Source organism: Urocitellus parryii, chromosome 3, assembly GCF_045843805.1.
Source record: "Urocitellus parryii isolate mUroPar1 chromosome 3, mUroPar1.hap1, whole genome shotgun sequence".
NCBI lineage: Eukaryota > Metazoa > Chordata > Mammalia > Rodentia > Sciuridae > Urocitellus > Urocitellus parryii.
Genome location: NC_135533.1, coordinates 214,318,539 through 214,334,448, shown reverse-complemented (window position 1 = coordinate 214,334,448; position 15,910 = coordinate 214,318,539). Strand labels below are relative to the sequence as shown.

Below are 15,910 nucleotides of genomic sequence, written 5' to 3'. Positions count from 1 at the left end.
ACACCCCTTGTGGATTAAACCAATCAGTTCAAACAAACCCCCCTCTTGTACTAGCCAATCACCCCTACCCAACTTGTTCTCCCAGTGAATGTGCTAATCAATGTTAAGAGTTGTTGTTTGATTTTTCACGGTATGGAATGATTTGCTGTGTGATGTTGTGACACATAGAGTATCCCCCAAAACTTATAAAATCTCACTGAACAAAGGACCGAGACTCACTCCCTGGGACTGCTGTGTTGGGAACGTTTGTGAGTCCAGGCTTGAACTTGTAATAAAGACTCTTGTGTGATTGTATCGGATTAGGCTCCTGGAGGTCTATTGGGGTCCCACGAATCTGGCATTACAATAGTTAAACAGCTAGCATTTGAAAACACCAATAAAGTTTGCCCGGACATTCTCCAACCTCATGGAGGGGAAAAAAGGGACAGTCTCCGAATTCACACACCTTTGTGAGGATGTTGGCCCCACCCAATCACAAGGTTTTACTCTGGCCACGTCTTTATGGCAGGCACTTCAGCCCCAACCCCAGAGACGCCATTCTTGCCGGTGTGTTTTAATTGTGGGAGGACCGGATGTTAGGCGCTAAACTGCAAATCTCAGCGCAACAAGGCAGAAACCTTTCCTGGTTGGCACAGTGGCATGAAGGAACAAAACACCGCAGGGCGAGGGTGGGTGGGAAGAGATATGGCTGCGGCCGGCCTCCATTTTTGCCTTCACTTCCGCCTCCTTCAGCGCAAAACAACCGAAATTCAAGCCTTCCCCAGGCTCACCGAATAAATGGGGAGAAAGAGGAGTTAGAGTCGCAGGCTTTGACGTCATCACAGCCCATCATGGAGGATCATTCTTGTTACCAGTCGGCTCAACCCAGAGGGAACTCTTACGACCAGCCATGGTAATTGATTTAACACCTGGAATGGGACCACAGCGAGTGCCTACTGGAATCCATGGGCCCTCACCCCCAGGTACTATAGGCCTAATCTTGGGACAAAATAATTGGAGAAGGTTCAAAACCATTTGTTGGGAATTTGGCAAAATCATAACAACAGCTTGGATCTCTTGGAGCTCCAATTTCATATTCAAGATATACAAAAAAGTCAGATTGATTTTTAGGATCCTACTTCTTTAGCTGATCAAACAAAGAATTAAACAGCTTTAACCCTGGAAACATTCTTAAACATTCTACATGGTATATCCTTGTACTGTTCTCTTTGTTGTTAATTCTCTTTTGTATTGTAATTGTAGGATGGTGAGCCTTTGTTAGACCCCTGACTCCAATTAAAATCAAATTAAAGCAAGCTTCTTATTTCCACCAGCCGGGCTGCCTCTCCCAACAAAAACTGCGGGGACAAGACAGCACTGCAGCTTTCTTGAGCCAGCTTTATAGCCCAGAAAGTTACACAAAGAGTGGGTTATAGATAACAAAACTCTGACGAGCATAACACAAAGGCTAGTTTATATTTTTGCTGGCCCCAACGTCAGAATTTATGAAGGTCATTAGCGCCTCAGAGATGGTTGTTATCTGGTCAGGGAAAGCCAGGCATGGGTGAGTTCAAGGCAAGGGCAGGCATTCCAAGCAAGTTCAGAATTTGCAGTAATTTATAGCAAAGCCGCAATTAGCTTTTTATATCTTTGTGGCGAGATGGCTCCCAGTTTTAAGAGGGAATCAGACTGGGTTTATCACCTTCAAACAAAGATTTGGGGACTTGAAAAAGTGACCCATCACCTGCTTTTTCAAAGAAAAAAGGGGGGAATATGTGGGGGCGGTCTTGCTGAATGACTTTTCTCGCTCTCCCATTTGGGGAGCCTGAGGCCGAGAGCGGAGGAGCCATCCTGAACCTTGATTTAAAGGTAAAGTGTGTGTCTGTGTTTTATTTGGTATCCTAGGAAATTCACATGAGTGACCTTAAATTCAACTGCCCTCGAGGGTCGGATGGCAATCACTCCAGCCGCCTCCTGTCCCAGAGAGGTGGAAAAAACGGTAGGTGAGGGTGAGTTACAAGAAGGATTCAAGTTCAGGCTGAAGGACACATCTAGTGCTTTTAAAATGCTTGCGTTAACTTAGGTTTTGATCAATGCTATGATTCCTCGAAAATGTTTATGGTTGATTTTAAGTTCCTGTAGGGGGCGCTCCTGCTAGATTAATTGAGCCCAATACACTGGGTCTGGGGACCTGGAAGTTGAGGTTTTAAGAGGGCTGTCTGTGGAAGGACAGGGTAAAAGCACTAATTGAGCTAGCACATCTTTAGTAGAGAGCCAAATGGCATATTCTGATTTTACAGTGACTATTAGCTCATCTCTAAAATCAGGATCAACAACTCCTGGTATTACTTGAATTACCTCCCAAATCAGTTCAGGGAGTTTCTGTCTTCCAGAGTTTCCAAATGTTAGATGCAATCTGTTTGTCATTTGTTTCCTTTGTGTTTAGTGCTTTTTTTTGTGATCACTTTGAAATTGCTGGTTTCGCTAGCCCTTAAAGACTGTTGAGGTGACCAGCAAACTGCTGTTTTTTTTCTTTCATTCCTTTCCTGTGATACCCCAGCCTCATTTATCAATGAGTTTTAACTGGGAAAATAAATTTTCTTTATTTTTCTGGTTCTTTATTTTTTACACTATACATAATATTAGGGTTCATTTTGACATAATTATTAAAGCACAGAATATCAATACTCTGATTCGGTCTCCAGTAGGTCTCCCTACCCTCCAATATGCCTTCCCCCTGTTCCTTTCCTCTACTCAGCTGATCTTTCTGCTGCTTCCTTGGGTTAGTCTGTTTAGTTAGTGTCTGTTCAGGATGCTGAGGTTCACTGTGGTCTACTCATAGGTCTACATAGGAAAGCTTCCCTTCTCCCATCCCTTCTCCCTCCCCCTCAGACCCCTTCATCTAATCCACCCATCTTTCTTTTATTTGGATGGAATCCCCCACCTTCTCCCCCTTATTTTTCTTCCCCCTTATTTTGGGCTAACATCCATATATCAGAGGAAACATTCACCCTTTAGGGTGACTTTGAGGACATGGTCCCATGGTACCCTCTGCATCCCTGAGACTTCATCTCTCAGGTTCTTACAGGGCTCTGGTCATCTGGTTCTTTAGTGATCATGTCTCAGAGTACGCTGAGGTTCTGTCTAAGGCAAATACCTCCAGCTCCCTGGAGTTCAGACCCTAGATCCAAGATCCCTGGAAGAAAGAGGACACAAGAGAATGAGATGCACCTCGGGTCGGGGGACCAGGCATCCCAAGTAGTTCTCCTCTTCTGGATCTCTGTGCCTTGAGGGTATGATGTTCCCTGGGGAGTCAGTGACAATGCACCTCTGGCTAATGAGGAGCTTTGAGAGTTGTGCCCTCAGGACCACAAGACTGTGAACAGTCGACCTATAACCACTCTCTCAGCAGCGGTTCAGGCCAGGAAGCAGCCCAGCTGAGTCTCCATCCAGAGAGGATTCTTCCTGCGCAGGAGCCTCTTGCCTCAACTGTCCATTGGCCTCTCCTGGTGGTAAACCTTCCACCATCATTTTTCAATACCCAGGGAAAAAGTGGTACATTCCTCACTGAGGTCTTGAAGGTAAAATTAACAGAAATTATATGAGAGATTGAACTGCTTCTTTCTTCCTCTCTCCTTTTGTCTCTTTATGTTCTTACTTTTTCCTTCCTAGTGGTTGTCCCTACCTCTACCTCTCTTTCCCCCTTCTTTTACTCTTTTTCTATCTTGATAATATCCAGGAGAAAACAGAACCATTATAGGGACAAGGTAAAAGTGAGCTTCTGTTTTTATTGGTGCATATCAATCATGCAGAGAGCTGAGGTTCACTGTGGCATGTTTGAACAAACAGGAAGACACATTTGATCAGTGCCACTCCCCAAGCCCCTCATTGTCCCTGTCCCTCCCCCCAATCCCTCCTCTTGTCCTAAGGGTCAGACTTCTACCTTCTTGGTGTCTCTTTTTTCCTTCTAGTTTTCTCAGAGGAGGGAAAACCTATGCTCTTGTAGTTTGGCTGATTTCAAAGTATATTTTTTAACTGATCCATGCCCTCCTTATGGATATATTTACTGTACCCCTTTCATAGGCAATCAGCTCTTATATCCCCCTCTTACTCTGTTTTCCAAATTCCAGAGACTCCCTCCCTTCCTGGGCACTAATGGCTCCTTCAGAGAGGATTCAGTAGTTCCCTGAGGGTCCTCCATTCTTTTGGTGGCTGAGGAGGCTGGGGTGTGGTGAGTGTGGCTTTTCTATGTAACCACTTCTGTTTCCAGTTTACAGAACTCAAGTTGTCCGTATTTCTTTAAGGTTTATTGATGCATAATGATTGTGCTTATCTTTGGGACACAATGTGATGAGTGAGTACATATATTCATTATGCTTTAAACAAATCAGGAGAATTAACAGATCCATTGCCCCATGCATTTATCATTTACTGGTGGTGAGGATATTAAACTCAATATCAATATTAATCAATATTAATCTTCTCCTCCAGCTTTCTTGGAATAGAAAAAGCAAGTCTCTAGCTCTGGGAGAAAAGAGCTTGGGTTACATGGGCTCACTGCACCACCCAAAACACACCTGCTGTGATTCTGTGGTTCATCCAGGCTCCTGAGACATCATGACAGAAATTCCTTAACTCATGAGTTCCTAAGAACAGCTGGAGGATGCTTTGACATTGACAGCATATGACATTTCTTTCTTTCTTTTTTTAAATCCAGAACTCCATCCTTCCTTCCTTTCTTTCTTTCTTTCTTTCTTTCTTTCTTTTTCTTTCTTTCTTTCTTTCTTTCTTTCTTTCTTCATTTGTTTGTTTATTTATTTATTTGTGGTGCTGGGATTGAACCCAGGGCCCTGTGCACACAAGGCAAGCACTCTACCAACTGAGCTAGATCCCCAGCCCAGAACATCTTTATTTTTGTCTTCAAAGAACAAAGACTTTTTCAAGATAATTATGATGAACTTCCAAAAATGGGTATCTGTACAACTTCAGAACTTCTCCTTTTAACAGCCATCTTAGTTTTATACCATCTAAGTGAAAAAGAGTAAGTTAAAAAATCCTTCTTTGTCACCACTGTAGAACAAAACGGAGCCTAGCATAGTCAGGGAGATCTCTGCGCCCTTCAGGCCATTCTCTAGCATTGGTACACTATTTGCACTCAGTACAATCTGATCTAATTTAGTAATCCTCCTCCTTTCTGGGATGACTTCAAACTCAGGGGCAACTTCTAGAACCATATGGACAAACTCATCAAATGCTGGAAGTGTCACGGTCAGTCTTTGTCACAGTGTAAATTCTTGATCCATTTGTCCACAAACTCTAGTAGCAGGAGTTGTCAGGAGTTGGTAGCAGCATTAACCACCATGGCGACTCTGGATGTGTGGTAGGACCAATTCTTTGTTGCCTCTCTGGGGGCTCCAGGGTCCAGTCTTAGGAATCTGGCTACATCAGAGAGGCTCAGGAGTCCTGAGCTGGTCCTTCCAGGATTTCTCCAGGAATCAGTGCTGAGGCTCTGCGCCCACCTGGGCCAAGGACTGAGGTGGCCTGAGCAGAAATAATAGGAGGGAGGATCTGAGCAAAGGCTGATTCTTAACATTCTTTTTTTCTAACATTTATGTGATACAAGTAAAATGCATGTGCTCAGACAAATAAAAATGGGGGGAGGAACTTATGCTACTGGATAAATGGGTTAATATTTATTTTCACAAACTGCTATAAGGAAGGGAAAATGGTAGGTGAGAAGGACATCAGTGGGAAGCCTCTGGAAAGTAAAGGGTAAATGATGGATCTGAGCATTGATCTATCCATGGAGATGGACTGTAGTCAATGCTGTTGACATTGGAACAGTTTTGCAGTTAATTATTCACCTATCCACCTTTTTTTAAACCGCTATTCACATTATCGAATGTTAGCCTTTTGTAACTCAATGAATTACTGCATCTCAATGCATTAATAATTACTAGAAGACGAGCAGACAATATTTCATGCATATTTCTCACGAAAGTACTCGAGGATACTTGCCAAAACATTGAACCTAAATTCTAATCGACAGGTCACAGGTGGGCAAACGGTTTGAGTGAGACAGTAAATATCACGATTGTCTCTGTGATAAGGGCTCAGCTCTGCCTTGGTGCCACAAATGCAGCCACAGGAAATACACAAAGCTATGACCCAAGCAAACTGTACCAAGAAAAACAAGGAGCAGCCTGGACGTGGCCCAAAGACCATTTCCCAGACTGCGCTCTGGAATGTAGCCTTGTAAGTATGATTCCAGAGTCACTTGCCTAAAGCCATTCTAAGGGAGAGGACAATGTTCCTTTTCCATCTTATTCTCCCTAAGTATCCATACTTGAAATAGAGTAGTTGGAACATAAAAGCTTGGTGACTGGAGCCAACAGAATGAATCGTGTATTTCAAAAGAGCTAGGAGAGAAGAATCTGGAATGTTCAACCATATGGGATGGTGGACACACTGATTTCCCAATTAGCTGATTTGATCAATACAATTTAATCACCTGCACTGCACCTCGCACATAGGTATGATTATCATGTGCCAATTAAAACATTTAGAAAATAAAACAGAACAACACTTGGGATAGAGGAAGAAGTGTGGGGTAAAAAAAAAAAATCAAAGAAAGGAAAGGAGAGGGGAAAAACCCTGATTTGTTCTTAAATTATAGTGAGGATTCAGGGAGTTTCTCTAGAGTTTTATTTTCTTAAAACTCCTGTCTTTGCTATTAGACAAATCGATGACATGAAATCAGCGAATTTCTCAGGCACAGCAGAATTCCATCTCCTGGGCCTCTCAGAGGACCCAGACCTGCAGCCCCTCCTGTTTGGACTGTTCCTGTCCATGTACCTGGTCACGGTGCTTGGGAACCTGCTCATCATCCTGGCCGTCAGCTCTGACCCCCACCTCCACACCCCCATGTACTTCTTCCTCTCCAACCTGTCCTTGGCTGACATCTGTTTCACCTCCACCACGGTCCCTAAGATGCTGGTGAACCTCCAGGCACGGAGTATGTCCATCAGTTACTCGGGCTGCCTCACTCAGATCTGGTTTGTCCTGGTTTTTGCTGGGTTGGAAAATGGAATTCTGATAACGATGGCCTATGATCGATTTGTGGCCATCTCTCACCCACTGAGGTACAATGTCATCATGACCCCCAAACTCTGTGGGCTGCTGGTGCTGCTGTCCTTCCTCCTAAGCGCCCTGGATGCCCTGCTCCACACTCTGATGGCATTGCGGCTGTCCTTCTGTGCAGACCTGGATATCCCCCACTTCTTCTGTGAACTGGCTCACATTCTGAAGCTGGCCTGTTCTGACACCCTCATCAACGACATCCTGGTGTATCTGGTGACTGGCCTGCTGGGTGTCGTTCCCCTCTGTGGGATAATGTTCTCTTACACTCAAATCGTGTCCTCTGTCCTGAAAATTCCATCTGCCGGTGGGAAGTATAAAGCTTTCTCCATTTGTGGGTCACATTTAATCGTTGTTTGTTTGTTCTATGGGACGGGCTTTGGGGTGTACCTCAGTTCTACAGGTACTCCCTCCTCCAGGAGGAGTGCCATCGCCTCAGTGATGTACACTGTGGTCACCCCCATGATGAACCCCTTCATCTACAGCCTGAGGGACAGGGACATGATGGGGGCCATGAGGAGACTCACCTCTAGAGTGACATCTCTCCTTTGATGTGTGTGTGAGTACACAAGTCCTAGATCACATGGGATAGACGAGGGTGGCAGACCACCTGGGGTTCAATTCCGCCTGTGCAGTCCTGTACCCATGTGCTCTCTAATATTTTTTTTCGAACCCTCGAGCTCAGTTTGCTGGTCTCTAACATTGGCATGATCAGATCAGCTCCTACATGGACATGGGCTGGAATGGTGATGTCCTGGCCAATGATAAGCTGCATAAATGATGGCGATCCCTTAGGGTTATAATGCAGCTGAAGACTTCCTGTGCCCCGTGATGTCACTGCTGTGTCACATTGTAGTGCAATGCATTCCTCACGTGCTCATGCTGATGCCGCTGTCAACAAATCCACCCTGCTGACAGTTGGATAAAAGTTGTGCTCCACAGAGAAGCATGTACTCTGTGATGCTTGATCATGGTGGTAAGTGGCTCTGTTACTGGTTTATGTAATTATTATAATCTACTTTTTAATCAGTGCATATTAAGAATACAGAATAAGGGGTCTCACTGAAGCATAGCTGTTTGTGCCTAGGACTTCTTTTGAGCATTTCCACCCCATGTACTCCTCCCTCTGATTCCTTTTCTCTTCTGTCATAGTGTCCCTTCTACTTTTATGCCATCTTTGTGTGTGTGTGTGTGTGTGTGTGTGTGTGTTCCACATATGAGAGAAAAATGCAGTACTTGTCTTTCGGAGTCAGACTCACTTCGTATCATTATTTTATTTCTCCTTACAAAAATCATTCACTCTAAGACCATGTACCCTATTGTGCTGTCAGAAGCCTCGTTGACCTGAGCATACTGCATCTCTTGATTGCACACTTTCCTCCTGGGCTTGATTTTATCTCCCATTGTTTGTCCATCATGGCCATGGGAGAGACAGGCTAGGCCACGTGGCCTTGGTGCGTATAGGCTGTGTCATCTGGTCTTGCACAAGTGCACCCCATGATGTTCACACAATGAAATTATTGAATGATGCATTTCTCAGAATGTGTCCCCATCGTTAAGGGGCACATGACTACATTTGGGTAGATTTGAAAGACTCCCCACTATCATAGAGGATGCCCCCAGGTGCAATCAGACAAGAGTCTCGACTCTTGTCCAGTGATTGCCGCAGTGCTCATTTCTCCTGAGGAAGAGTTCAGAGACAGGGTGGTCCAGGGAGAGACTAGGGGGTGATGTCTCCCTCCCCAGTTGGCTTCTTCCTCACACTGTCCCTGAGGCCTGAAGGTCATCGATGGCTACATCAGTGCAGGACCAGGTTGCACACAATAAGGAAACAGGACTCACTGCCTCTCTCTTCATGAAGCACACATGATCTTTACAAGTTGTCATCCTAAAATCTTTTTTTGTAGCTTCATCATCCCCCTGGTCCTTCTTTCATTGGTGCATATGAATTACACAGAACAACGGGTTTCACTGTGGCATGTTCGTGCAAGTGTCTAACACACTTAAGAACACACAATATTTGTACAGATCTCTTCAGTACAGTGTGGTAATTCAATATATTGTACAACATATAGGGATCATATCAGGGTAATTAAAATGTTATCTTCTCAATCATTAGTCAATTCTATGTGGTGGGAACATCTGAACTCCTCTCTTGGTCTATATGTATTTTGAAGTATGTACTCATTGTTCTAGACTATGACTACCCTATTTTACTACAGATTGTTAGAACTTAATCCTCCGATCCAACTGTATTTTGGTATCCATGATACAACCTTCCTCCTTTCCCCTCCTTCCTACCCTTCTTGGCCTCTGTGTTCCACTAGCATACTTTGTACTTCCATCAGACCAACTTGGTTAAATTCTGCAACACATGAGTGACAATATGTGCGATTTGTCTTTCTATACCTGGATTATTTCATTTAGCGTGCTGTCCTCCAGTTCCACCCATGTAGCTGCAAATGGCAGGATTTTGTTATTTCTCTGGCTGAGAATATTCCATTTTATACATAGGTCACAATTTCTGTATCCATTAACCTGTCAGTGGACACCTTTTAAAAAATATTTTGTTTTAGTTATAGTTGGATGCAATACCTTTATTTTATTTTTATATGATGCTGAGGATCGAATCCAGTGCCTCATGCATGCTGGGCAAGCACTCTACCACTGAGCCAAGACCCCAGCTCCCAGTGATCACCATTTTTGAGTCTGTACCTTAGCTATTGTAAATAGTGGTAAAAACATGGGATTGCAGGTATCTCTTTGATATAATGATTTTATTTTCTATATATACATTATACTACTGTATATATCTCTATATATTTTTATGCACATGTATATACATGTGCATAAAAATATACGCACCTAGTATTATATATCATATAACATTAATAATAAAAATACAATTATGGGTTACATGTTATTATATGTATATATATAATTAAAATGAACTAGGTATGGGTATAATGTAATGAATATATAATTAAAATGAGTTAGGTTAATGGGTCATATGTAGGTTATATATTAATATACATAAAATTGTAGCTTATTTAAATTTTATATTATAACTGGTAGAATACACATAGTATTAAAATAATTTAAATATATTTAAATTTAAATTTAAAAATGATATTCTCATTCACCCCAGAAATGGATGGGAAAAGTCATTCCTCATGAAATGTTTCTTGTGACATTTCTGAGATGTTTTCTTGGGTTGGAATTGTAACTTACTAGTAGAATACTTGTCTAGCACATGTGAGGCCTTGGGTTCAATCCCCAGCATTGCATAAATAAATAATGAAAATTAAAGTATCTTCTTTCCGTTCATGTGTGTACCAGATTGAATAGAATCCCTTACCCTTTGTCCCCAAATTATGTTTTCCCCAACCCTCAGAAGCTGACCTTTTGGGAAACAGAATCTTTGTGGATATTTTATTTTTTTCTTTTGGATTAATAACAATTTTCACGCTGATTACTGAATTCTTTTCATGGAGTGCCACGTGGTCATCAATACACTGTCCGAAGCCTCTTCATATTGGTACTAGTATAAGGGAAATGCCAACTTCCTCTCCTGGTGCTAGCACACATCACAGGCACTGCTCCTCTCCACCACGTCTTGACATCTGGGAAGTCAGAAGGGAAGACCCAGAGCAGCCCAGCAACCCTGGCCAGGAGAGCCATGTGCAGGCACCTCAATGGCCGGTGTGTGACAAGGCAGTGATGACTTGGCAGGCAGTGACTTCCTGAATAGGACTGGATAGCCCAGGCAACAACAGCAAGAATGGACGATGAGGCTGCATCAGGTTAAAAAGCTCGACTTGTTTTGATCAAACTCTGTTATACGCATGTGCAAACAGGCAATTATGAAACCCAAACTGAATAATAGTTAATATGCACCTGTAAAAAGAAAATGTGGTTTATATACACAATGGAATTGTACATTACACTTAAAGAATGAAATCATGCCATTGGGTGGAAAATGGACGGAACTGTAGTTCATGGTGTTAAGCAAAATAATCCAAACTCAAAAAGGCTGGGATCACGAGTTTTATCTCAAACATGGCAACCACAAAAAAGATGATATGAAAATAGTAGGGAGATTATTAGAGATGATAAAGGGGGTTTGGGGAGGGGAAGGAGGGAAAGGTGAGGTAGAGATGATTAAAATAGGTTATGTTTACGTATGAACATGCCACAATGAAATCCAACATTCTGTAAATTCCATATAATTCCTGTGTACTAATAAAAACAAAAAAGCTAAAAAGGAAGATCCCAACATGGTTCCAAGATGATTCTCTTTCATCTGTCTCTGTTTGGAGGGAAACGTGTCCAGCCGTGCACGTACTCTGTCAAGACCACACCTCTACCTTGTGTAGAACACCTTCACTCCTTCCTAGCCAGGTCCCTGGCTCCAGAAAAAATCCCATCTCTTTTTTGCATGATTGATTTTCCTATTTGATGACTGCACTTATAGTACCATCTGCTGTCCACAAATTTCTCTTGAAATCAAACCCCAAATCCTCTCCAGACCCCTCATGCAGTGGTGCAAAGTTACAGTCGGGTATTCGTCCCCTAAAGGCCCTGTGTTAAGGCTTGGTCTTCATGACGTGGCACTACAGGGAGGCGTTGGGGCCTTTAGATGTGGGACATAGCGGAAGGAAGTTGGGTCTCAGGGCACTGCCCTTGAAGAGCATGTTGGGATGCCAGCCCCTCTTCTTGACCTCTTTTCACATCCTGGCTGCCATGAGTGGACAGGCCTCCTCCGCCCTGCTCTCCTCTATGATGTCCTGTGCTGTCACTGGCTGAGAGCAACAGGCCCAGTGACCTTGGAATGATATTCTCAAACCATGAGCCACAATGAACCTCACCTAGGTGTTCGTTACAGCAACAGAAAGCTGACTGTGAGAATGCCTTAGTGAGTATCTTAGAAAGTGTTATCTACACCCACACAGAGGAAATGTCTTCAAATGATCGAAGCACGACTCTTGAAATGATTAATTAAAAATGATGGCTTTGTAATTGAAAGGAGCCCTGGACATTTTTAGAGAGAGGCCAGGCCCAAGCAATGCAGCTGAGCAGACACAGTGCAGAGAGCTGAGAGGGGCAAACATGGCCTCGGGGGTCAGGAATCAGGCGCCCTGAGTCCTTCCCTCCTGCAGAGTTGGTCTTCAAGGACGTGCCCTCTTGGGATCAGAGCATTAGTAAAGTAGATGATCTAATGAGGACTTTTGGATAGTGAGCCTCCAGAGAATCAGAGACTATAGACGTCAGTATGGAACACCTCACTCGACAGGAAGCAGCACCTGAGCCTCCTCCTGAGATGAGCCTTCCTGTCCAGGACCCTCTGACTCCTAGGTCTGCCTGCATTTCCTGAAGACCCATCTTCCATCTTCAGTATCCAGGTGAGGCTTTTGGCAACATTCCTATTTAAACTAACCCAGCATCTAACATCCATATTTAATGTTTTGAAAGTGTAATCCATGCGTCTCGTTTGTTCATTGCTGAAGTCATTTGAGTTCCTATTCATGTCATCACATGTCTTCGCCTCATGTGTATGTGCCCGGCCCGGGTCTCTGCATCTCCACCCTCCTCCATCTCACAGTGCACGCTCCACGTTCCCTTCTTATTCCTCCACCCGACCATCAATTCCAGCATTTGTTTCATCACAGTAAACGCTTCCCTTATTTTTGCATGTATGCTGCCAACCATATTTTCTCTGTCCTCGCTCATCAGTTACTCTGACCCACTCTTCCTTGTAAGGAATGAAGAGGGTGCTGAGCCACAGTTCAGGACTGTAAACCCGGAAACACAAAGGAAATATCAGAATGGGGGACCCACGTGACGATAGTGTGCAGGGAGCTTTTGTTGGATGAATTTCATCATGAAACAGGACGGTGGTATTTTTACAGATTCCTTGGAGGATAATTCAGTAAGATTTGTATAAATGCAAGGTGTTCAATGTGAGGTTGGATCCATTGGTGCACTCACAGATGATTTCCACAAGCAAAGCAACTAACACATTCAACAGGCAGCTGGTTTCTTGTTCAGGTGGTGATTTCCCCCTCCACAGCTTTTCTAGAGCCTGGATCTCGTTCAGAGAGTGTGCTTTCCATACTGCACCTGATGGTAAATGCTGTCAGACCCAGTTCTGTCCCACTCTGCAGATGAAGGCCATTGCCCCACCGTGACACACCAGGTAGGTCCCAGGTTGTCCTGTGAGGGCGTGTGGACTTGTGCGTTACGAGAACCCAAAAATTGTTTCTATATGCATCACTTTTGTTAGGAGCATATACATTTACTTTTATCTCATTTTAATGTTTTTAAAAATTCTTATGTTGTCTATTAACTTAAGAAAGACCTCCTTTAGGATAAGGTAGAGAATCTCCTGGTTTCCCTTAGAATTAGTTGCTAACGGGGCTGACTTATGTTCCTGGTATCTTCTGAGTTTCGAGTGTAGAGGCAACATTTCCTAATCTTTGCTCAGGTCCACCAGGAAGGATGCCATCCACCTTCTGTAACTATTTTTGTGGGTAGAACTGGACATATATTGAAGGCAAGGGCACGATCAAAGGCTTTAGATAGGGGAAAGAATAAAATTACAAATGACATGGTGAGATCTGGGTGGCCAATTAGCAATGTTAGTCCTGTACTATCCAGAGGCATCGACAGATTGCTTGAGAATCAACTCGACAGTCAGAATATCTGAGCCCCAATCCAGGCTTGGCCCAACCTGCACTGTGGATCTGACATCCATGATATAAACTCACATTCCCTGATTGTCCTCCTGGGTCAATTAGGACGATAATAAAGCACATGAAATTGACAAGATGATTTTGAAGCAAGCCCAAGTTAGGGGGCCTTTGCTTTAGAAAACAGATTTCCAGATTTTCAATGACTTTTAGAATAAAGGCATGAAAAATCCGAATTCAAAAGTAATATCTCATACTTTATTTCATATGTAGCACTTAGCACAGTGCCTGAAACAGCACTGGTGTCCAGGAACCACTTATTTCAATGAAAGAAGTGGAAGGGGAGGGGGAGTGTGTAAAGAAATGGGAAAAAATAGTATCACAAAAAGATCGGAGTATTCACTTGGGTTCACGGTAACCATGAGGAAGCTTTTGTTTTTAAGTTTTGTTCTCAGACTACATCAAACATTCCCAAGGGCTTACTGAAGCACAGACTGCTTGTGCTTATCCTCAGGGTGATTCAGCAGATAACTGGGGCTGGGGACGAGGGATGTGCATTTCCGTCATCTTCCCAAGTGCTGCTGCTGTCCATACTGTTGAGATGTTTTCTCTCATATTTTCCATAAGATTCACCAGGAACATGGAAACCACAAACCACACAGCTGTTTCAGAATTCCTTCTCCTGGGACTGACAGAGGACCCAGCCCTGCAGCCCCTCATCTTCAGCCTGTTCCTGTGCATGTACCTGGTCACCATCCTGGGGAACCTGCTCATCATCCTGGCTGTCAGCTCTGACCCCCACCTCCACACCCCCATGTACTGCTTTCTGTGCAGTCTGTCCTTTAATGACATCTGTTTAAGCACAAGCACAGTCCCCAAGATGCTGGTGAACCTCCAGACACAGGATCAGAGCATCACCTACCCAGGATGTCTCTGCCAGATGTTTTTTGTCTTAGTGTTTGCATACTTGGAGAATTTTCTCCTTGCAGTGATGGCCTATGACCGCTATGTGGCCGTTTGTCACCCCCTGAGGTACACAGTCATCATGCTGCCCCACTTCTGTGTCCTGCTGGTTCTGGTCTCCATGTCCATCAGCACTGTGGATGCCCTCCTCCACACTCTGATGGTGCTGCGGCTGTCCTTCTGCACAGAAGCCCTGGAGATCCCCCACTTCTTCTGTGAACTCGCTCAGGTCATCAAGCTGGCCTGTTCTGACACCTCCGTTGATAATGTCCTGATCTATGTGGCAACTTGCCTATTTGGTGGCATTCCTCTCTCTGGGATCATTTTCTCTTACGTTCACATTGTGTCCTCTGTCTTGAGAATGCCATCAGCCGAAGGAAAGCACAAAGCCTTTTCCACCTGTGGGTCTCACCTGTGTGTTGTCTCCTTGTTCTATGGGACAGGTGCAGGGTTGTACATGAGTTCTGCATTTACTGACTCCCCCAGGAATTCTTCTGTGGCTTCGGTGATGTACACTGTGGTCCCTCAGATGCTGAACCCCTTCATCTACAGCCTGAGGAACAGGGACTTGAAGGAGGCTTTGAAGAGTCTCATCGGAAGGATAACTTCCCTTCTGTGACGTGATGACTTCTATTTCCACGCCTTCATGGTCTTTCTCTGTTGGTCTAGGGTCTAGAGTAAGTCAAGATGGCAGGATTCTCGTTGGGCCCAAATGTGTCAAAGTTGTCTTAATGCATATTTCTCAAGGGGTGAAGTCAATAATCACCATGCACATTATGACTTGTCTTGAACCCTCACTTTTTCCATTTTTGTCTAACTTTGTGAGATTTGACTCATGATTCCAATGAACAGAACACACTTCGTTTGCTAATGTTTCACAGAAATGATGCCTGAAACCCTGGGCTGCTTGTTTTTGACAATTTCACTGTGGTGCCCTCCAAGAAAAAGGCAAACTGTAGAAGGTGATCAGCCAGGAATCTAGTGAATCATACCTGTGGTCATATGTGGAGAGTTGGCTCCAGCAGTTCTTACGGTTGAGGTCACATGAGTTACCTACAGATTTAGTCTCATGTGAGGCAAAACGCTGCCCATTTGCAGTCTAAGAAGCAACTAGTGAGAGCTTTTAGGGATTCACTGCAACC

The 15,910-nt window shown here is 43.9% G+C and overlaps 2 protein-coding genes across 2 annotated transcripts; both read left to right on the top strand.

The window, feature by feature from the left end:
* The first annotated feature begins 6,729 nt into the window (after nucleotides 1-6,729).
* Nucleotides 6,730-7,668, top strand: LOC113198942 (olfactory receptor 7G3-like). The gene has a single exon (XM_026411819.2). The coding sequence runs from the start codon at nucleotides 6,730-6,732 to the stop codon at nucleotides 7,666-7,668; it is 939 nt and encodes a 312-aa protein (XP_026267604.2).
* A 6,756-nt stretch (nucleotides 7,669-14,424) lies between these two features.
* LOC113198939 (olfactory receptor 7G2-like) lies at nucleotides 14,425-15,387 on the top strand. The gene has a single exon (XM_026411816.2). The coding sequence runs from the start codon at nucleotides 14,446-14,448 to the stop codon at nucleotides 15,385-15,387; it is 942 nt and encodes a 313-aa protein (XP_026267601.2). The 5' UTR covers nucleotides 14,425-14,445.
* Nucleotides 15,388-15,910: the final 523 nt, after the last annotated feature.

Bases quoted from the DNA above. Each gene is read 5' to 3' on its own strand.
- LOC113198942 (XM_026411819.2), top strand. From the start codon at position 6,730: ATGAAATCAGCGAATTTCTCAGGCACAGCAGAATTCCATCTCCTGGGC.
- LOC113198939 (XM_026411816.2), top strand. From the start codon at position 14,446: ATGGAAACCACAAACCACACAGCTGTTTCAGAATTCCTTCTCCTGGGA.